This window comes from Neolamprologus multifasciatus, chromosome 16 (genome assembly GCF_963576455.1).
Source record: "Neolamprologus multifasciatus chromosome 16, fNeoMul1.2, whole genome shotgun sequence".
In the NCBI taxonomy this organism is placed as follows: domain Eukaryota; kingdom Metazoa; phylum Chordata; class Actinopteri; order Cichliformes; family Cichlidae; genus Neolamprologus; species Neolamprologus multifasciatus.
The window spans coordinates 7,815,307-7,839,162 of NC_140454.1; the positions used below are offsets into that span (position 1 = coordinate 7,815,307).

Here is a 23,856-nt window from a genome sequence, read left to right on the forward strand (position 1 = left end):
AGCCTGGAGTTGCCCACCTCTGTTGTAGGCCCACTGGAGTGCAGCATTGCTGAATGCTTGGATGCATCAGGTGGCAGATTTTTAATACTCTTGCTTGTCTTTCTGTCTTTCCTTCACACTTTAAGTCACTCTGAATGTCCTCCTTTTTATATCTAAGCTACACTAACACATGAGATAATGATGAATCTATATTTATATAACAGGCACACTTTCTAATAGCCAGCAGAGGGGGATTTCTCTAATTGCAAAAAGAAGTGCTTCCTATAGCACTCTATAAGAAAATGGCTCTGCTGCTGACCTCAGTAAATGCTCAGTGACAGGTTTAAGGTCTCAGTCACAGTGAAGGTAGTGTCTGTCTGTGTCTCTGTGTTAGCCTCTCAATGGACTGGAAACTTTTTGCTATAACAGTTTAAAACGGCTGCAGAGCTCCTGTGACACCGAGTTACATGGACGGATGACCTTTATGTAGATTACGGTCTTGGAGTTGTGTGTAGTGTATATAGTAGTGTTTTACTGTATATATACCACGGTCCTGGGTCGGTGACCCAGTGTTTTGAGTTTCTTGTGTCTCTGAGTTTTTGTATTATGATCTTAGTTTTCTTTGTTTCCCCAGTTTGGCTTTCTTGTATTCTCTTTAGTTTTCTGAGTATTTAGTTAGCCGCCCTCTGTGTCTCCCTGTTATTGTTCTCTGTGTTTCTTAGTTGCTCTGTCTCCCCTAGTCAAGTCTGCGTCTGTTACATTTCCTGTTTTACTTTGAAGGTCTGTGTCCTACGTGAATGTATTGAGTTTCGCTTCACTTGGGTCTCGTTATGTCCGCTTTCTCCCAGCTGTGCTCCCCTTCTGTGTCTCATTCCCCTCGTTATTTCCCAGTGTATTTAAGCCCTGTGTTTCTGTGTCAGTGGTGCGATCTCCCTCATGCTGTGTTTGAGTCTCCTGGTGTACATTATAATTAGCTTTTCCCAGTTTAGTTTTGTATTGTTTGTGATCTGTTTTCCAGCAATAAAGCTGTGCTTTTGAGTTCAAGTTCTGTCCCCGTGAGTTTGCGTTTGGGTCCAATTCCTGCCTGCCACGCAGCCGAAACATGACAATATAACTGTATATAACAACAATTTATACAAATCACTCTTGGTTTCTTTCTACTAATTTGTTTTTCCTTCCTGACCCTTGTCCTGATGCTAATTTCCCCAGTGTGGGATTAATAAAGTCTATATTTCTTAGAGATTTTATTTCAAATTCAAATTTCAAATTTTATGAGTCATTTAATAAGAACGTGTGGGAAATGCAAACAGTCATCTATGAAAGAAGAATAAACACACACACATTGAATGTAAATGTAGGACATAATCCATCTCACAATGCTGCTTACTTAAAGTCACTAATAAAACTCAAACAAGCAAAACATTTACCTGGAGTCGAGTGTTTGTATAATGTGGTGGACCTAAGATGAAGGGGAGGGGGAATGGACTGTGTCTTCTTGTGGAGTTGACTTGTATGTGTGTGTACAAATCATTTAGCTTCCTGATGCTGTGTCTTCCTTGCTGTATCTGGACTCTTTGCTCTGTTTCCCCATCTGAGGCTCTTATCTTCCCTCCCTTCTCTATCTCCTCTCAATGAGACAAATCACAAATGTAATAGTGCTGTTTCTATTCTCGGGGTGTGCGTCTCTGATGTGAGATATTGGACTGTAATAACCTACGGCACTCTGCCCATCTTTGATTTCATGTTTCAGCTTCCTGTTCCTCCCAGCAGATTGGCTGCTGATGTTTCGGATGTCAGGATCAGACGTTGTTTATTGGGTCAAAAGCTTTGCTTCCTGGAAGTGTTCGGGAGGCAGTTACAGATCCCGAGAGGGACTCAAAAGCTGAACACTCGGTGGGTAAGAAAGAGATGAACTACTGTTGTCCACACTTTTTTTAAAAAATTTTTTTTAAATGTAATTAATATTACATTTGAATTTCAATTAGAAATGATACACTCATCTTACAACAACCTATTCCACTCGAATTCTCTCTGGGACTAATGTTCTTTATTTGTATTTGAAAAAATAAACAGAAAATGAATGAGTCACAGGGCTCAAACAGATAACCACGTTCACACTGCAGCAATAAAAAGTGATTAGCTCCTGTCAAACTGCTGCAAAGAAAAGCCTAATTCTTTTCCAGCTTTGTCAGCCTCCTGCCTTACCTCAGGTGGAAGGTGATCACAAGCAACAGATGCCTTCACCATCTGATGCAAACCCTCTTTAAATCTCTCCAGGCTGTGGCATCTTATTTTGATTGCCCCTCCTTATCATGTATTAAAGGCATCATGATGTGAACCTATGGTATGCCAGGAGCAAACAAAAACAACCCTTCCTCATAAGGCGCCTGAGACAGATCTTCACTGACAACAATATCTAGAGGCAGTTTTCACCTTGTGAGTCTGTGTGTGTGTCACCTTGACTGAGTGTCATCCAGGAGACACCAGAGAAGAGTCTGAAGATGGATGTTTTCAGACCAGTGAGTACTGAGTAGAGAATACAGGAAGCACGGGGCAAAGGAGCACATACACATGGGTGTAGTCCCAGAACTCACTGATGCTGCTGTATAACCCCATCACAAAAGCTTTGTGTTTGCGATGGTGAGATGAGGTTTTGGAGTTAGCCAAAGCTTAGACTACTTTCTCTTTCAGTTCTGTGTTGTAGGGCCTTTAAGCTGTTCAGTGCCCATGCTGAGAAATCCAAATTGGATGTATGTAATCCATATTTATTTAATTATTATAATTATTATTTTTAAATGACAACCTGGTGACACAGTATTTAGCACTGTTGCCTCACAGCAAGAAGGTCCTGGGTTTAAGTCCACCATCTGGCCAGGGCCTTTCTTCTCTGGAAACTCTGGCTTCCTACCACAGTCCACAAACACACAGTAGGCGGGGCTGGGTTAAATCGGGAATCCAAGTTGACAGTAGGTGTGAGTGACTGAATCGTCAAACAACAAGCCTACATAGACAGCATCATGAAGGTAAAAAGATATCGACATTGAATCACTAAACAACAATTACTCTCCATGTACAGAAATCAAGAGGATCCACAGAGGTGCTGCTCCTCCCATGTCAGCAAGCCTCCACAACTAAACTCACTCTCCCAGCATTCCCGGGAGTCCTTATTAGGCGACATCAAGCTTACTTTCTGTGCACATTCTGCCCTTTGGTGACCTTTTACTTCTTTTTCCAACTTAAACTTACTTAATCTTGGTCGATATGTGAGTTTGTAAAACTGAGAAAGACTTTCTATGTAGGTAGAATTTTTTTTTTTCCCATTTGACATTTATTCACAGACATTTTTCTAGCTGTAATTCTGCGACTCCCCTCAGAACAAAGGTCAGTCATGAAAGTAAATATCTGGTAGCTGGTAGCAAATCAAGAGGAGATTGCGCTTCTCTGATTTTAAAATCTGTGATAACATCTAGGATTTTTTTCTAAATGCTCTGTAAACTCATGTGTGTTAATTTAACGAGTATTGCAGAACAGCCTGCTCTACATTTACCTCTGCCTGTAATCACTGTTTTAATGGCATCTCTTATACCACATAATAGCAAAACTAACATAGTATATGCTTGTGGCAGCAGATGAAGATAAAAATTATTTTTATAAATATTATTAATTATTAGAAGGATAAAAACTATTTCATAACATAACATTACACTTGCAGATAGATTTGTTGGGGCTATAGAGCCTCAAAGCTGACTCACACTATGAGTGGCTCAGCTTTGAGCTTCTGGCAGACCCATGTTTGGGCTCCAGGCATTTAGCCTGCCTCTTCCCTCTTTTTATTGGCTGAGCAGTCCAGTGCCCAGTGGTAACCTACCAGGCTGGACATTTAGGATTTGTAGTTTAAAAGACATTTAGGACAGATCTCCTTTAAAGTCCTCCCACAACCCTGATCTGGATCAGCCCAGTGGTCACATGGATGGATGCTTTAAAGTCAGACTGGAATGCCTCTCAGTCACCTGTTTTTGGTCTAAAACAATAATTAAAGTGCAGATTTTTTTTCAAAAGAAGAAAAATATATTTTCCTCACAGCAGACAGAGGTGTTGGTGTTGATGGCCTTTGTAACTAAGCACTGAAACAGAAACAGAACAGACAAGCCAAGCAAGCTGTCAGAAGGAACAGAAGCAACGAGGGGCCTGTGCTATTCTGTTTACCTCAAGAGCGCCCTGTTCTCAGCGCCTCAGACGACGTCTGTCTCAGAAACAGCCAGTGTTTGTTTACCAGAGTGTTCTGCTGTGAATGATTTAGGCAGGTGGAGTAGATGTAAATCAGCATATTTTAAATGGTAAATGGCCTGTATTTTATATAGCGCTTTACTAGTCCCTAAGGACCCCAAAGCGCTTTACACATCCAGCCATTCACACACACATTCACACACTGGTGATGGCAGCTACATTGTAGCCACAGCCACCCTGGGGCGCACTGACAGAGGCGAGGCTGCCGGACACTGGCGCCACCGGGCCCTCTGACCACCACCAGTAGGCAACGGGTGAAGTGTCTTGCCCAAGGACACAACGACCGAGACTGTCCAAGCCGGGGCTCGAACCCGCAACCTTCCAATTACAAGGCAAACTCCCAACTCTTGAGCCACGATCACCAGCATATGAGATGAGCTCATCATATGATTGTACAACAGTGAGCTATGTGATTGAACACTACTCCTGAAGAACACACGCAGTCAGCTCGAGATCCAGCCACGTTTTCTGGCACTAAGTACAGACAGCAGGGCCTAGAAATTAACCAACGCCTCCAAGAAGACATAATAATCTCCTGAATGTCCCGTCATATTTAACCAAAATGTAAACTTTGAGGTGACTCAGGCAGTTCAACATGGCAAAGGTTTTTCCTTCCAGGGAAAGAGCAACATCCTGTGAGCAAAGAGATCCCAAGATTAAGGATTGAGATAAACTGAGGAGTCCTAATGGAGTATGTGTCCTTTTTGAACTTCCTAGTTTGGTGAAGTTTCTTCCAGGAATTGTATTAAAGGTACCAGCATTCATTTTTGGGGGTTATTTAATGAAAAAAAGTTGTACTCATAATACACATTACATCTTTCAACAATTTTGTTTGATTTTTTGATTGATTTGTTACATACATACATAAGCTTTAATTAACCCATCCTGCCATCTTGAATCTAGTGGTCGACACAGACATACAGTAGTACATCTTATTAGTTACTTTCAATTTGATTTGATTACAAACAGTTCAAACTATAAATGATAATTTAATATTTGCACATGGATACTATCATTATCTCTTTCTCATTATGTCTTTCACCTCCTCCTCCACTTCTCTGTCTCCTCCATTACCTTTTCCTCATCCTCATCTCCAGCCTCATCTCTCACAGAAATGTGGACAAACATGTTTATTTATTCTTGATATTGTCACAGTTACGGATTGACATGTGGCCCTCCCAGCCAGCTGACAACGAACCAACTAAACAACAACAGCTGGTTACAAGCTAACATTATACCAGCTAATGAGTGTTTGCTCCAGATAACTCTCTCTTACACACACACACACACACACACACACACACACACACACACACACACACACTATGTAAGTGCAAAACAATCATAGCAATTAACCATACAATGGTTAATTGCTATGATTGTTTCAGTATCATTTCAGCTTTTGATCAGCACCATGGACAGCAACCTTGAAGAGAGGCTGGGGGAGCAGATGCATTTATATAAGCTTATGCTGTAAACTCACAACACCCTCTCCACCACAAGCTCAAAACATCCTTTATATAACATAAGGACGAATGCGATGTCTGCAAGCGTGAAACAAAAGAGAGAAGCCCATTAGCCACAGGTCCTCACAGACTGACTGGATGGTTCATCGTATAACAAGCACCCTCATTTATAAAATTCCCTTCCAGACATGGCTCTATCTTGTACACATGCACACAAACACACACACAAGTTACAACACAAGCGCATTTTCAACATATAAGGGGTAACAATGTTTCAGTCCTTTACAAAAACTACTCAAATTCATCTTTCCAGCCTCGGACTCAATTATAAAACAATTGTCCAGTAATAGTATTGTTTACATGGAGTCAGTGTTGTGTGTCATTGTGCAAAACAAAACAAAAACAAGTACGTCCAACTGGTCGCAGCAGATGGCCGCCCCTCCCTGAGCCTGTCACGATTCTGGGTCTTATGATCCAGTGTTTTGAGTTTAGTTTATTTGGATGTTTATATGATTAAGCTCGTAAGTTTTTCTAGTTCTTTGTTGTTAGATTCACCTTGTGTCTTCCAACCCCTGTTAAGTCTCCCCTGCTCTTCATGTGTTTCATGTCTGTGTCTTACGTTGTCAAGTTCTGGTTGTCATGTCTGCGTCTCATTATGTTTCCTATTTTATTTTGAAGAGATCTTGTGTTTTTATATTATGGATTATGTTTTGAGTCCTTTGTTGTACTGTTTCTTGTTTCCCTAGATTTCAGTTATGGTTATCATAGGTTTAGTTCTTTGGCTTTGTAATATGGCTTCCCTGTGTTCAATGTTGTGTCTACTGTGACTAGGGATGCACCGATACCGATACTGGTATCGGGTATCAGGGCCGATACTGTAAAATGTGTGTGTACTCATACTCGTAAAAGTTAACCGATACCATGAACCGATACTAACTTATTTCATTAATCAGAGAGTGGCTTGTCATTTCTGTTGTAGTTTTTTAGATTGGCCACTAGGGGGACATCCCGCGCTAAACAGGCACAGGGTTAGGCGAGTGAGACTGGCGACTCCAGATAAAAAAGAGAAACTGGAGGCTGCTGTAGCTAGGCTAAACAAAATGTCAGCAGTGTGGACCGGAACAGCCAACTTTAACTCAGGTTTTGGAAAAGCGATGAAAAATGTCAAGAGAAAATCCACGGGCAGTTAAAATAACAGAGGCTCTGACTCATTTTATCGCTCTGGATGACCAGCCAATGCCGGTCGTGGAAAACATAGGATTGCGCCGTCTTCTCAGCATACTCGAGCTGCGATATGAAATTCCCAACCGCCCAGACAGTGCCAATAGTTCAGTGATATTTTGTAAAGTTACAATGTGGAGACTGCAATAATTTAACAGAAGTGCTTATTTTTCACTTGAAATTTTTGTGGTCATTTTTATTAAGATTTTATTTTTTATCGGCAGGGAATATAATAAAACCTGTCTTCCAATTAATTGTATTTGTGTGTGGTAGAAGTATCGGTTTTTGTACTCTGTATCGGCAAGTACTCAGATCCAAGTATCGGTATCGTATCGGTTTGAAAAAATTGGTATTGTTGCATCCCTACTGTGACCTTTTTGTACCATGTTTCTGGTCCCTATGTTCTGTCTTCTCAGTTGCTGTTAAGTTTGCATGTTTAGAGTTCAGTCAGCGTGTTTCCTGTTTTACTTTGAAGGTCCATGTCTCATGTGAGTGTTTCTAGTTTTGCTTCCCTTGTCTTGTCCAGCCTGATTACTCCCAGCTGTGCTCTCCTTCTGTGTCTCATTCCCTCGTTATCCCTCTGTGTATTTAAGCCCTGTGTTTCCCTTTGTCAGTGTCGTAGTCTCCCTCATGGCTGTGTTTCCTTGCGTGTCAGTTTATCCATGTCCCAGTTTAGTTTTCCATGCCATTCTGCAATAAAGCAGCTTTTTGAGTTTAATTTTGTTGTCCTGAGTCTTGCATTTGGGTCCTTCTCCTGCCTGTACACAGCCGAAACATGACAGAGCCTGGTTCTGCCAGAGTTTTCTTCCTGTTAAAAGGGAGATTTTCCTTCCCACTGTCGCCAAAGTGCTGCTCATAGGGGGTCATATGATTGTTGGGTTTTTCTCTGTATGTATTATTGTAGGGTCTACCTTACAATATAAAGCGCCTTGAGGTGACTGTTGTTGTGATTTGGTGCTGTATAAATAAAACTGAATTGCATTGAATTGTATGGTTGCTTTCTTTCTTGCTGTAGTACGACTGATAGTCCTTGCTTTGTAAGAGAAGGTCTGACTGTACATGGAGCTTTGCTGATGAGTGCTGCGAGCATCAGCTCAGAGTTTCTGTGTTTATTTATATCCTCACACGTTTATACAGAGCTGCGAGCTTGAATTCATATTGCATGACAATACACAGTAAAGGGACAGAAATCAATCCATTTGAATGCTGGAGAGTGTGACGCTGAAGAGGGAAACCATGCAGGTGTCACCATGACAACTTATCCTCCACAGATCTCCTGATCTATGAAGTGACAGGCTGCTTTTTGGGGGGAGGAAAAGCAAACCTGAACTCACTGTGTATGTGTGTGTGTGCATGTGTGTGTGTGTGTGTGTACAACATTGCAGTGTGGGGTGTGAACAAGATCCCGGCACATCAGATCCAGATACATTTTACTGTGACGAGTCATTATTCTGACATTTGGCCACAGGGGACTTTCAGTGAGAGTGTCAGGCTGTTCGTCGCTGGTTTGACGGTAAAGGCTCTCTGCCTCGACCGGCAGCCATCAGAGTGCAAATATATTGTGCATCACAAAAATCTACATCCCTACAGGACAAAAGGGAGAACCAAATCATCTCATGTGGCTTCCAAGAGGTTGCTATATTAAACACAGTCAAGTAAATTAAGTCCTTAATGTCTAGTGTGTTACATTTGAGTTTTTGTGAGTTATTGTAAGTTTTTGAGACTTTATATCAGTGTGATTTTTTTTCCTGAAGAAAAACATAAATATCTTGTACAATACATTTTAAGCAATAAACTGCAAAAACAAACAAACAAACAAACAAACAAACATAAACAAATATTAAAGTCCTACATTAATAACAACACCTAATGACTTGGCTTTTTCCTCTCACAGTTTGATAATATTAGGAAAAATATTATTAGACTATTTCATCACAAAATGTATATATTTATTAGAATAAGTGAATTAGAAGAGGAAAGAAATGGCAATGGGAAACAGTGAATATTCAAGGAAAAGAACAAAAATGACCGAACCTGTGCACATATTAAATCACAAGCAACAGACACCTGTAGTTTAGACTTCCAAGGGCTCAGTCACACTAGAGTAAAAATAAGACGGCAACGGGTGGGCCAAACATACAGCACTCTCAACCTCTGGGTGATCACTGAGGTCACAGGGCGATTGTGTAGATCACCTTGTGGGAGGCGAGCTGTCTCAGTCTGACTCAGACTTATTGCAGTTAGTCGTAAACAGATTGGTGAAAGCACCACTTTTTGCTCAAGGGACTTCTATGTGATGTCAGGTCCTGTGCTGGCTCATTTTTAGCCAAAAAAATATGAAACATTATATTAATAAGGAATATGGTCATGATCATTCAGATTATATATATGCTCTTTAGTTTTATTCATTTTTTAATATAGACACATACATACTAATCTCCACAGAAGCCACTCTCAGCATCAATGTGTTGTGCGGAAACCAAGAAAGGAAAGGATTCCTTTCTTTTTATTGTCTCTAATGTTGACAATACCTTCATGAGCTTCTTCCACAGTTCTTCGTGACAATTGGCTCATATCCTGGGTCCCCTGGTCATTTCTGAGCCTGCTAATGCTACTTCTACTGTACTGCCGTAGTTTATTGCATATATGTTGGACCGCCTCACTGTTTTTTTGACTTGTCAGTAGACCTTTCACACTTTCATGAAAGAGAACTTGGACAACCAGGACAAGGTTCTGATAGACTGAACACTGGCTTTGCTCACATGTTGAGTAGTCAGGATTTCGTGTGTGGTGCATCAGAACCAGAATGACTGGTTTGTCGCCTGAATAAACAGAAGAAAAGAGGAGAGGAATTAGAGCTGCTAGACTTGCTTGATGGACAGGAGGAACATGATATCATTCTCAGCTTTAATTGGGTCATTTTGTTATCTTAATCTGTGTTACCACTGATTTACCACTTAATTCTTAAAATAGCCTTATATAATTTTATTATGTATTTCATCTACATGATCACAAGTTAGGTGGTTTCACCAGCATTTTGTCCACAGTGAGCAATATGAAAACATTCATACAATAAGACTTAAGCTAGACAAAATGAAAAACAAAACAAAAAACAAAAACGTTTTTTTCCCCCACATTTAAGTGTAACACAAATATATAATAACTTACCTGACACCTTCTTCATAGCTGCCTTCATGTCTGACCCAACACGAGAGCTGATTGGACAGAAAAGAATGATGATGCTGCATCCTTGCTGGTCTGTGCTCTCCAGCTGTAGACCTCCAGAGCTCCTCACATGACTCAGCAGAACATTGTCAGCCTCAAAGGTTTCTCCTGCAGTGACTATGTGAACCTTTACTTTGTGTACAACTAAAGGAATAGAAAGAAGGAAACAGAACAGAGACACGTCATCACTCCAAGCTGCGCTTTCATATCAGCTGACACTTCTACTAAAAGCATCATCATAGAAACATGAACCAAAGTTCAACGTCTTTGTGAGTTTGTACACGAACAGAAGCACAACTGCTTAAGAATCGTGTTGAGTAAAGAGGTCACTGATGTTCTCTGCATCTTTATCATATGAGATATATCATAAAAATTCCTGATATGGATATAAACAGTTATGTTTGAAGAAATGGAGGGTGATTGCTGGACATCTCCGAGATGGCGCATGCTCTTGAGCTAAAACATAAATGAGCAGCTGCATAATGGCAGTTGGCAAAATATGCACACTGACAAAGACTGTTGAGCAGATAGTCCAGTTCACACATACACACATGCACAAACTTCTCATACTTTCCGTCGCAACTTCTCTGTCCTACTACCAATCACAACCACATTCGCTTCTTTTTACAATCTGCTCTTCACAATAAAAAATTATCCATAAATGCTCTTTTAATGGAATTTAATTGATTTGAATTCAATATCTTTATTGTCATTGTCACTTGAACAATGAAATTGAAAAGTTGTCTTCGATTGGTGCTAAAAACCTTAAAATACAAATATAACAGAACATTTACATTCAGAACTTATGAAACACATCTTTTCAGAAGTTTAAAACAGCAAAAGGATAATTAACCATAATTATTTTTAACACAGGTTTCAACATTTTTTGCATTTCTTTTTTTGTATAGAGACAGTGTAGATGGACAGGAAAGCAGGGAAGACATGCAGCAAAAGACCATACGTCAGACCCGGGCCTACTGCTCACCAACCAAAGGCATATGGCCGCCTGCTCATCCCACTGAGCTAAAGCAGGGACTGTGTGATCAATATTTCTACACATTTTAATAAATGACAGTTTTGAACTGGTTACAAACAAATAAGTTGAGTGAGGATAGTATCTGAGCAGCATTTCAGCAGCTGCAGACAAAGAAGATGACATGACATTTTAGATTTTTAGCTGTCAAAGGCTATAATGACAATGACGAGAGAAATATGGTAAAAACTATTTTAAAAACTGACTATCATCAAAATTTAAACAGAATGTAATCCAATCTCTTCATTTTCATATACTTTTTAAATTCACATCATAGTTCAATAAACATTCATCATAACATATGAAAGATTTTGAAATAGAAGAAACATGAACACTGTAACAAATCATCTTAGAAACAGAGTTAGACAAGTTGGACATACCCTTTAAAAGCTCTTCTGAGACATTCAAAGTCTGTAGCTCCTGAAACTAAAACACAGGCCAGCAATATTTTCTTTTTGTAACATAAAATTTACTTATTTTTCTGTATTACTAACAAACATTAGAGCAGGAAAACTAACCTGCCAATTGTCCAGAGTAGGTGTAGCCACCTAGGGAAACAGATGTAGTTTTAGACTCGTGAAAGGAAATTTTAATTATAAAAAAGATGCTATTATAACATATTTTGGTTGATTACAGGGGTCTTAATATTTTCAAGTCTGGTTGCAGAATTACAATACTTTGAAGATCTATCCTCCCATTTGTTTCTTTGTATAAAAAAATCTAACAAAACCTCAAGGCTGGTTGAGCTGAGAGGACTGAATTATTTATGACCTTTTTTGTACAGACCACACTTTTGAATAACAGCAAAACAGTTTTAATTGGCCTTGTGGTCGTCTAGAAGATTGACACTTACATTTAGGTGCAGATGTCATGATGTAATCTCAAGAGACCAACAAGAAAAATAGCAGAAGTAGAGAAAGAAAACAATAAATATGTGGGAACTACAGGTCTTCCAGATCAGAGACATGTACATCTTTGTGGCAATATGCCACCTCATCATAAGGACTGTAATTATACATAAATTAATATTTTTTTTTTTATAGAAAATAAAACATCAGACCTTAAACACTGATATTAAGACACCAAAGAATTGTTAGAGAAATAAGCAATATACAATTAATAACATAGTTATAGTGAACAAAATTGACTTGGAGTGAATTTTGGTCCTAAGGTCTATATTTAAGATTAAGGAGTTTTTATAGTTTTACTTCCACTGTAACACTGCGTATGGTTCATAGTAAACAAGCAAAAATCCATTTCACGCACAAACCCATTAAACGCACAGCATAAACAGCATTTTTTATAGTTTCTACCTACACACCACATAACTTTAAATGAATCTTGATTCCTTCACTATAGTACTGGGCAGTAGGGAACTTCTCTCACCCCAACCGGTCGCAGCAGATGGCCGCCCCTCCCTGAGCCTGGTTTCTTCCTGTTAAAAGGGAGTTTTTCCTTCCCACTGTCGCCAAAGTGCTTGCTCATAGGGGGTCATATGATTGTTGGGCTTTTCTCTGTATCTATGAAGCGCCTTGAGGCGACATTTGTTGTGATTTGGCGCTATATAAATAAAATTGAATTGAATTGAATTGAATAGGGAACAGCACTGAATGAAGCGTCTTAAAGGAAGCAAGCAGCTTTTTTAAAGAGCAGGCTTATTACTTTCACTTTTTTTATTGAAGCCAGGTTAAACCATGTTGATTACAGTAACTGGGTATTACTGGAAATTATATTTCAAGGTCCAGTTGTGGAGTGAAGGTCCAAGGGTTGAAGTGGGGATTGCAGACGTTTGCAGTAAACAGACTATTAAAATGTTAAAATGTTTTTTTTGAGGCCCCCAGATCCCATGACCTGTGTGTGTGTGTGTGTGTGTGTGTGTGTGTGTGTGTGTGTGTGTGCGCGTGCGTGTGTGCATGTGTTTGTGTGTGTCGAGTGGGGGAGGTCTTGGGTTAAAAGAGAGAGAGACTGAGTAAGAAAGAGAGCACAAAGTAATAAAGTAAGGAAAACTGGAATCATGGAGCTTATAAAAGGTGTCACCTGCTAGTCAGAGTCAGAGAGACTTTATTTATCCCCAAGGGGCAATTAAGATACAACAGAGCAGCATGACGTTGAAGATAAGGTCAGGGCATAAACAGGCAATAAGAGTGAGATAATAAAAACACAGAATATAAAGTATATAGAGTTTTTAAAGCAGAGTGGCTTTGGGGACAAAGGTGGCTCTCCTCCTCTCAGTCCTGCAGGAAATGTAGCGGAGGCGGGGAGCCATTGAAATGCAGGGTGAAGAATGTGAGAGGGGTCATTGATGATTTTGGCTGCCTGTCTAAGGGCCTGTTGGCTGAAAACCACAACTTGTTCCTCTTGGCTGCAGCACTTCAGACTAAAGGTAAGATTTCCTTAGCATTTTTTTTCAGTGTATTAGCACATATAATGTGTAGTTTATATATACTTTGTTTAACCTGGGAAAATCATTTTAAAGGGAATCTTAAATTTAGGTAATATAAAAAATACATAAATACAGACATGTAGAAAGATCATACCAAATATAAATAAATAATCAAATGAGTTTTAATACAAAATTAAAGTTTTAATGTCTATTTTTATTTAATACACACACACATGGTTCTAGTCATGGGAAACCATATCACCCACCACCACCACCACCACCATCATCATCATCCACGTAAGTAATCTGAATCCTTGTACAAAACACAGTTGAAACCACAATGATGTTTTTTATTGCTGGATGCAGCAGGAGCATTGTCAACTGACCTCACCTTATAATAATAATTGTTTTCCCACCATTCTCAAAGTATTGTATATCTTTTATAGGCGTTGTAACACCAGCGCCCACAATCACCGCATCTCCCAGTAAGTCAAAACCATTTTTCTGGGTCTGCACATAAATTGCACTTCCAATTTGCATTTAATACTAAAAGCCTTTTTTCTTCTCTAAAAAACTTTCTTGTTAGCTTTGAAATCTCCATGGAGACCTTGGGGGTGAGTAAAAGAAAAAGCCTACATATTCGAGGTGTCCGCATGCTGACAGAGAAAATTCTTCTTGTATGTTTGAGAGTTTAGGAAAAACATCAGCTGCTGAACCAGTTTCGCTTCTCTTAAACTGTAACATCCATTGCAATATACATATATAAATCACATGGATGAGTTAATGATGATCTTTTACTGCCTGTGCTAGTTAGTACTAAAATGTACTTTGATGACCTGGTAAAGACATTTATGTTTCACACAGGACAAAGTCTAAAAAAACTTTATGTTTTTACTTTAAATGAAGGTCAATAAACAAGTCAATATTTTTACAAGTGATTAAACTGCAGCTTAAGAACACAACGGCAAATAGAAAAATGCTGCGATAGCACAAAAAGTCAAACAAACTCTCTATCAAACATTTTTAACAGAAACAAAAACGCAGATCTGCAATATGTGAAGGATTTCCAACCTCAAAATGAAAAACTCAAACATATCAGAGTTCTACTCTATGGGCCAGACGGAGCTGGAAAGTCCAGCTTCATCAGCTCTGTCAGCAGCACCTTACGAGGGAGAATAGCCACTCCGGCTTTGGCCAGTACGACCACCTCTAACCAAAGTTTTACTAAAAAGGTAAACTATCCTTTATTCACTCTAATTTATTTAACTTTAAAAGTACCAACTCTTAGGTTTCTTGGCATTTTGATCTGTAGACAATCCTGTTTTCACGACCTCATAATCTATAGGCACCCATAAACATGATACATTAGCAGCTTTACATAAATAAGTGGGGGTATGAATATCAGTGATCTGTTCTGAAATGTTATTTCTTATTATTACCAACTCCAGAGTGTATTTACACTATATGATGTGTTTCTTCCAATCCAGATTTGTATTCCATCTAAAGTAAAGATTGAGAGGAGAAGGGGGTCTTAGAAGACAGAATAAGGTCAGCTAGATTGAGGAAGACTTAGAACTAAATTCAATAATTTCAAAAAGTTCTTTGTAAATTGTGTTTGCTTCATAGTTGGTGAGAAATTTGCACTTTTTTCAATCTTAGAAGAGATTGTTTTAATACTATCACAGCTTATGTGTCATGAACCGCAGTTCATGAACACAAGCGGGATCCAAAAGCAGACTGAATACGTACAATGTGAGCAAGTACAGACTTTATTGTTTTAACAAAAGGTGACCCGGAATAACCAAGGAAGCAAAATCGCGAAACTGAAGGAAACCGGGAAGACAAATCACACAGGGAAGCCGTAATCGGGACCGTGGGGCTCAGAAGGGGGGAAGCGTGTCCCTGGGAAGCGAATCCGAGGAGGCAGGGATGAGGATAGATGGTGCACTTAGAGATCCGAGCAGGCAGGAGGACAGGCAGGTGGCAGACACAAAAGGCCGGATAGTAACCTGGGCACACGGAGGCAGAATTAACACAGTTCATGTAACACTTAAATATATTCAAAGCTTTGCGGGGAGTCTAGTTACCACTGAGGGGTGACCAACGGACTGGCGTGGAGCATCCGTCAGCACAGGGTTAAATAGTCCTCCTGGCAATCACCTGGAATGGGATGCAGGTGTGATGGTGGTGGCCCAGCCCGGGGTGTGGCCACCGGGGCATCCCACACACTCCTCATACACTGAGCCATGGACCATGACATTATGTTAATCCTTGCTGCTTGCATCAGTATTTAATGCATCTTCTAAAATTACAATCTGTTGTGTAACAATTTTATTCATATTTCAGTATAAAACCCATAAAATCCCAAAAGAAGTCAGTGGGAAGTATTACCCCTTTGTCTTCAATGACATCATGGGTTTGGAGGAAGGGACCGGAGTCAGAGTGGAAGATATCAAACTGGCCTTGAAGGGACATGTGAAGGAGGGTTATACGGTACACTCACATTGTTATTTATTTATTTATTTATTTATTTTTAAATAAATTGTTACTGAAAATTATACTAATCATTTACATGTAATAATTTATTTGGAATTTTAACACTACTTTACAGTTCAATCCTGTTTCTTCATTGTCCCCTTCTGATTCTCACTACATCACTCAACCTTTTCCACGTTCTGGTTTGTGTCTGTTCTGCTAATGCAGCAGAAATTAAAGAATCAGTTTTACAGAAGATGAAAGAAATCAGAGAGGAAGCCGGTGACTTAGGTAAGAGCTAATTACGGGTGGGGAGTGAGGGTTTAGACAAGTCACTGAAGTGGACCTTTTATAACACAACTGAGGAACATAACTGGGTGATGTAAAATAAAAATAAATGTAAATGATGTTATCGGCAGATATTCCTCAACTTGCTATTTTCACCAAAATTGATGAGGCCTGTGGTGAAACTGAAAAGGATCTGAAGAATGTGTATCTTAGCAAGCATGTGAAAAACAAGGTAAGTTCTACCAAGAATCAAAGGAGCTTGCAAAGAAAAGCGTCTGGACTTCTTTAAGTTACTTGAAGACGTTTCACCTCTCATCCGAGAAGCTTCTTCAGTTCTAAGGTCAAATGGCAGAGAGTCCCAGATTTAAACCTAGTGGGAGTTTCCCCCCACAGAGGGACAAAATGACCCCCTGATGATCCTCTAATCGCCTGAGCCAAGGTGTGAAACTGGGTGTGGGTCCCAATCAGCCAGAGTTTCGGGTGAGCTCATTGTGAAACCTGGCCCCGCCTTATCATGTGATTTCCCGAGGTCAGATGGCCCAGGGTGTGAGTGGACGTTAAGGCGCCTGGGGAAGGAACTCAAATCTATAATCCAGTTTGATCTATAATCCAGTTTTGAGTTCCTAGAGTCCAGACGCTTTTCTTTGCAAGCTCCTTTGACTATGATGACCTGGATGACTGAGAACCTTCACAGACATTCTACCAAGAATGTGATTAAGTTATACAAACCTTTGTAAAATATGAGCTTTAAAAGTCAACACTTGTACTGATTTATTGTTTCTTCAACTCTCAGATGGCAGATTTCAGCTCCCAACTGAGGATCCCACTCAACTGCAGCCTTCCCGTGAAAAACTATAGCCACGAAATTAACACCAACGAGGATGTTGACACTCTGATCCTGAGTGCACTGAAAATGATGATTGATTTTAGAGATGACTTCACTGACAGCTTGTAAACCCTTAGACCATGCTACTGTTCACAATGAATGGCTTTATTCAGACACATACATATACACATTTAGCATTAGATAACATTAGATTCAATGATCTTCAAAATGGTGTTGAGTTTTTAAAATCAACTTTTTTAATTGAGTGTGTGTCTTAGATATGATTTTCTGAGGTTTTCCTTTCCTGTCTTAGCTTCTAGTGGAAGCTACGGGAAACTACAAAATCACTGATGTAAGAAGTAACAACATCATTTAAAGTTCTCAAACAGAAGAACTACATTTTTTGTGCAGTTAGAATAGGAAAGACATTAGACTTGGATTCAACACTACAGAGGGCTTTTAACATGAATCTACACATTTCTATGGCTTAACTATTCCCCATGACTAGAAATCAGAAAAAGGAAATACAGATTAATCAAATCTCAACTTCTGAAATTGAAAAAGGGCTCTAGAGTCATTTAAAAACAACAAAAAATGTTATTCATGCAACACTGATTTGTTGAAGAAAGATATCTACATTGATAATATTGAAGAAAGGTATCATAAATATTTGCCCTAAAGGACATGAAGCATATCGTGGCGTTTAAGTATTTTCTTTGCAAATTTTAAGTTAGTTATTGATAGTGGTGGACACCAAGGTGTTCCCAGGCCAGCAGAGAGATGTAAACTCTCCACTGTGGCCTGGGTCTGCCCTGGGGTCTTCTTTGGCAGAAAATGGATGGATGGAGTGTTTATTTGTTATTTGTGTCATCCAATCAAAATAAATTTACAGATCCTCAAAAAACAAAACAAAACAGTTTCTTTTTTCTTGGTTTGAGTGCAAAGAACATGCTGTAAGTGGTTTAAAGAAGATCACATTTTTAGTAATGCTAAGATCTGACAAACTGGGCATGAGCAAGTTTTAGACAGAATGGGAGTAAAGAGTAGTTTTTGAAATTTGTTACATGAAATAAAAAACAGACCATGACCCAGGTGCTTCAGGTGTGAGGAACATTAAGTGTGTGTCTTGGATTTTGTTTTCAGTTTGTCCTAAAGGCAGTGTTTATGTCCAGAGTTGATGCAGTTTATAGGGCGGGGTATTTGTACTTTAATGTCTCAGTTAAAGTCAGTGAATAGAAGATTTTTACAGTAAACACTAGAAATCACATGACACATGAATGTAACATGATTATTTAATGCAATGCAATTCAGTTAAATCTTATTTATATGCCGCCAAATGATAATACAAAGAAAACCCCAACAATCAGACAAGCCCATATGAGGAAGCCCTTAGTGAGAGTTGGAAAGATAAACTCCCTTTTAGCAGAAAGAAACCTCCAGCAGAACCAAGCTCAGGGAGGGTTCAGTGGCTCATGGAAAGACCCTGCACCCTAGGCATATTGCAGTGTATCTAAGGGAGGGTTCAGGGTCACCTGATCCAGCTAGGCTTCATCAGAAAGGAGAATTTTGAGCCTTATCTTAACAGTAGAGATAGTGTCTGTCTCCCAATTCAAAACTGGGAGTTGGTTCCATAGAAGAGGGGCCTAAAAGCCGAAGGCTCTGTGTCCAAATTTACTTTTAAATAATAGGAACCAGAGCCAGCAGTCTAAAACCAAAGTAATTACTATTTAAGACCTTGTAAGTGAAGGATTTTAAATTCAATTCTGTATTTAACGGGGGGCCAGTGTAGGAGAAATATGCTCTCTCTTTCTAGTCGCAAGATGCAAGAGATGGAAGAAAGTTTTTGCAAGAAAGCAATCCTATAAAGTCCTATATTTTTGTTTAACATGCACATTCAACAACATGTCCTTGTCAGACACGACTCCAAGATTCCTGTGTTAGTGGAGGCCAAGGTTATGTCATCCAGAGTAAGAATCTGGTTAGATACCATATTTTTAAGAGTTTTAGGACCATTTCACATTTTGGAAAGGCAAAGTGCAAAATAGACAAGAAGGGCCAGTGTGTCTATTAAATGTTTTTCTGTGATACCCTGACACTAATCTTGTAATAAACATGTTATAGTAAACAGTATTGAATGCTGCACTAACAGGACAGTTTTAACAGGACAAGTACAGAGATGAGTCCACCGTTAGAAGCCATCAGGAGATCATTTCCACCCTCCACTAAAGCTGTTTCTGTTCTGAAACCTGACTGAAACTCTTCAAATAACCCGTTCATCTGCAGACAATCATTTAGCTGTTTTACAACTACTCTATCAAGAATTTTTGAGTTAGAAAGGTTGGAGATTGACCTATAATTAACTAAGATAGCTGGGCCAAGTGAAAGCTCAACCCAGATGACTGACTGTGTATGGGTAATATCCTTGCACGGGGTAAGGAGTACATATTATGCCAAACAAGACTGTGGGAAGTGAGGGTACAGGCTTTGCTGCAGCGTGCTGTGTTGAATCTCTGAACCTTAACAAATTAAAAGCTGATTAGAAATAACTGATTTTTATACCTCCACACTGGTTATTTGTTTCAGATTAGCAGATATAAAATCTATTTAAGCACACTTTTGTAGGCTCTGCCACCATAATGTACCTCTAAATTTATGGAAAGGTGCACTGTCAGGTGTATGCTGATGATCTGATGCTTTTGCTTTTCTTGTGAAGCTGTGGATGGTCTTATCGTGCACTTTGTGTATGCTCAAAATCAGATCAAATGCTGGTGAAAAACAGTGTTGATGGGGATTGTTATAAAGAGTGAATCCTTGAAAGTATTATGTTGGCATCGTGCACAGGCCTATAGCTTTCCTATGAGCCAGTGCCTAAATGCAAATTGTGTAGCTTTTGGGTTAATATTTATTTTAACTTACATAGACAAATATTGCATTTTATTCGAGTATAATTATTAGAGTAAGTTATTTCATATATCGTGATTGTATATGAAATCACACATAGCCAATTCATATATAATAGTATAATTCATGTAGATTTTTTAATATTGGTGTTAAGAGTGCAACTTCCTGCATTGCGTCGTCCACACAGCAATGACATGAAACGTGTTTCTTTGCTGATATCAAACATCTGTGTTTCTTCATCTCCAGAATTCACAGCCGTCAAGAGCCTCTAAACTTCTGTGTGTTCATCTTTGCCAAGCTAGCTGACCTTTTACCAAACACAAGATGCAGACATGATGAAAAAAACAACAACTATGTGGTTGAAGACAACAGAGAAAAATGTGAATAATATAACATACCATGACACAACAGGGAGATGTATGCGGGTTCAGCAGCTCTGCTGGCTTCTTTAATTGACTTGCCTGGCAAAGGACAAGCCATGAAAATATGGTTAGCTTTGTCTAATTGACACTGTCATCTAATCAATGTGACCGTTTAAAGGTCGTCTGATATATTATTCTGAGTGCCTGCTCAAACACAACTCAAATACAGCTGACATCTAGAATGAGTCAGCCCAGTGGGAGCAAAAGCTCAGCAGGTTCACTGCTCATCAAAAGCTTGTTTCTGAATGAGCAACACTTAAAACAAGTGATTTTACTAGCAGGTTTTGTTCCCTATCGTCACTCTTATTGGACTGTTTCATAACTGTTTTCAAAGGAAAAGCTGCAAGAAGCCTTTGACTTCTAGCAAACAGCAGACACATAGTTGCCACGTTCCTATGTTCTCCTGTTGTGTTGTTTCTTGTAGTTTTTTTTTCCTGTGTATGTATTGTTTTTATTTGCTAGCATCCCTCAGTGTTTCCTTCTCTCTGACTGTATCCCAATTCATGGTCTGCAGCCTTAAAGGCCGCAATTTAAGGCCGATTACGTCACAGCGACGCGACGAAGGCTGTCCCAATTCGAAGGCTGCTCGAAATGCGGCCCTCAAATGCGTCCTTCATTTCCCTGAATTTTAATGATGTGGCGGTGTAGACTTCGTAGCCCAGAATGCATAGCGCGGCGGTGGGTGTGGATAATTTTGCCGAAAAAAAAAAACGGTGGATGAGGGGCGCCCGAAGAGTAAACTTTAGGTACTGAATATTATGTCACTTATTTATGTGCAAATGTTTAATAACGAAGAACATTAAAACATTACTGTTGGCCACATGTCGGCAAAGTTATGTGGCATTAGTGACGTTTGTACTAAATTGGTTTTAAAGCCTTTACTTTAAAATATACGCCGTTCAATAGCTGAGCTTAATCTTACAGAGAATGATCAAAGCTCATGTGGAAACAAACAAACAAACAAACAAACAAAAGATTTACTCCTTCATTTCTGTCAAACAAAACTGTATGAAACGTTTCCAGCTGTTAGTATCATGGTTCCTAGGCAACCTGGGCAGCGCAACGGAGGCTAGACCACAAGCCTACAAGCCTCGCACTTCCGGCCTCAGCGGTCTTTGAGTACGTGGCCCTTGTGGACCGGTAAGGCTACGTACTTTAAGGCTGCAGACCCTGAATTGGGATACAGCCTCTGTCTTACCTTTTAAACTTTGTCTTCCTTGGTTCTACTTCCTGTTTTATTTTGGTAGTTGCTTTCCTGTGTGTGTCTCATTGACATTTACTTCCTGTCTTTATTTTCCTTTCCCTGTGACTGTTTGCCCCAGGCTTACTAGCAGAGGTGGCAAAAGTACAGACATTCTGTACTTAAGTAGAATTACAGATACTAGTGTTAAAAATACTCCAGTAAAAGTACTGATTCAACTGATTCAACTTATTTACTCAAGTAAAAGTGAAAAAGTACAGGCTCTGAAATTTATTCAAAGTACGAAAGTAAAAGAAGCTCCTAGAAAAAAAATTCTACCAACTATTGTTATGCCAAGGTTACTGAACCTTGTGCTATATTAATGTAATAATTAAAAATAATGGCTTGCGTTTGTTTTTTGGGTTCTGAGTCATCTAATAAACCTCACCTAACAAATGATTGTTAGTATAGCAGGGAATTTACCAGAGCCCTATCCTACGACGTGATACCCAGGGTATCTGACTTGAATCAGCTGGTTTGATTGCATTCTGGTTATATAAAAGCAAGATTGTCACCAATTTATTACAGTTAATCTCTGCATTAACATACAGTTTGAATGTAATCACCATATTTAATGGCAAACTGATAGCACACTTACAGTGTCTTATCAGTGTTTTATTGCTGTCTCGATACACCAAGTTGCTTTGAAGTGAACCTACACGGAAAAAAATTAAATACTGTGATAGTGTTAACTTCAAAAAATGCTGCAGGTGGGGGAGAGACATAGGAGAGGTGGAGAATAAACTTAACCTGGGTGTCTGTTGTCTTGTGTAGTCTGGGAGATGATTGAATGTTGGGGTAAGTACAGTTTCCTCTGCGGTGGGGTCAGGTGGGCTGCCCCAGGTCCTGTGGGGCTGGACGGTCCTGCTGTCATAGGCCCCGTCCTGCGTGCTGCACAACAACATTCAGTATTTAGTATTTACTGCTCTTTACACTTAGCTAGATTAATGCGATGGTGTTGTGTTTAGTATGTTGCTTTGGTTTTTTTTTGCTTGTTTTCTATTCTTTTTCTCTCAACAGGTGATCCCGGAGATATTTTTTCCCCCCCTTTCTCACTGTCCCTCTCCCCTTCTGTTTTTCTTTTCCTTCCTCTTTCTTTCTCCCTTTCCTATCCCTCACTCATGTCTGTCCCGTCTGTAACAACTGAAAATAAAATAAAATAAATAATAAAAACACAGGTCGATCAAATGGACCAATACGGCAATGCCACGATGATCCATTTGGCAAAATAAATCCATTGGGTATCCTTGTTGGTCTTCAGACAACAATTCTGACGGCTAAAGAACCAAATGGGACAGGCAAAAAAAATAAAATAAATAAAAGCATGCTATGAGCAACCCACTGACTCCAAACCAAATCAAATAATTTTAGCCAAACTGTGCTCATACGTCTTTTAATATACATTGAAGTTTGTGTGAACCTGACCCTACAATCCCCTTGAAAATGCACCAGGCATCAAAATCAAGATAGAAACAGAGAAAAATGACCCCAACATAAGCATCTTAGAGCAATTCTGCAAACTACACAGCAGTCCTCATTGTGGGCCATGTCTGCTTCCCTTGACCTTTATTGAATGTCAGATCATCTCCATGTCTGACTGTGAACTGGCTGCTGATGCTAACTCTACTAGAATTAATGTTTCAAGATTCCAGTAATATAAAGTACTGTGTAAAGCTCCAGTTTTGATCTTCACTCACCGTCAGATCATCAGCCCACCTATGTGTTGTATAGTCTAAATACTCAGTTTCATAACTAGAATTTCTTTGTTCAGTCTAGTCTGCTGTGCCGTTCTAACATTTTCCTGTCCTCATTCCTCACAGTTACTCCCCCAAGCACCAACCACAGCCTCCAGCCCTGGACTCCCAGTGTAGCTCCTCTGCTTAGTCTCTGCTTAGTCTCACGCATTATGGACCATGCTAAAACCCAATTTTTCCCTGAACCATTCAGCACTCACCTGCTCAGTCACAGGAATTCGATGATCCCCGTGGACCTGTGGACTCCCTGTAGACCAGCTCTCTCACTGCCTTTACACAACCTTGCAGTACCATGTTGAAATTATTTTTTGGAATAAAACTTGAAAACCTTTCAAATGAATCAAGTGTTTGGACGA

At 39.5% G+C, this 23,856-nt stretch overlaps 1 protein-coding gene and 1 pseudogene across 2 annotated transcripts; one reads left to right on the top strand and one right to left on the bottom strand.

The window, feature by feature from the left end:
- Positions 1-5,754: 5,754 nt before the first annotated feature.
- Positions 5,755-10,386, bottom strand: LOC146500198 (uncharacterized; the record flags this gene model as incomplete). Its single annotated transcript, XM_085136696.1, has 3 exons — positions 5,755-6,559; positions 7,327-9,775; positions 10,122-10,386. Coding segments are annotated over 2 exons (627 nt in total), but the record flags the coding sequence as incomplete, so codon positions are not given.
- Positions 10,387-13,839: 3,453 nt separating this feature from the next.
- LOC146500199 (interferon-induced protein 44-like) lies at positions 13,840-18,941 on the top strand (annotated as a pseudogene). Its single transcript, XR_014870009.1, has 8 exons — positions 13,840-13,891; positions 14,002-14,079; positions 14,181-14,208; positions 14,625-14,826; positions 15,941-16,087; positions 16,206-16,360; positions 16,489-16,589; positions 17,151-18,941. The product of XR_014870009.1 is annotated as an interferon-induced protein 44-like (transcript).
- The last annotated feature ends 4,915 nt before the right edge of the window (positions 18,942-23,856 follow it).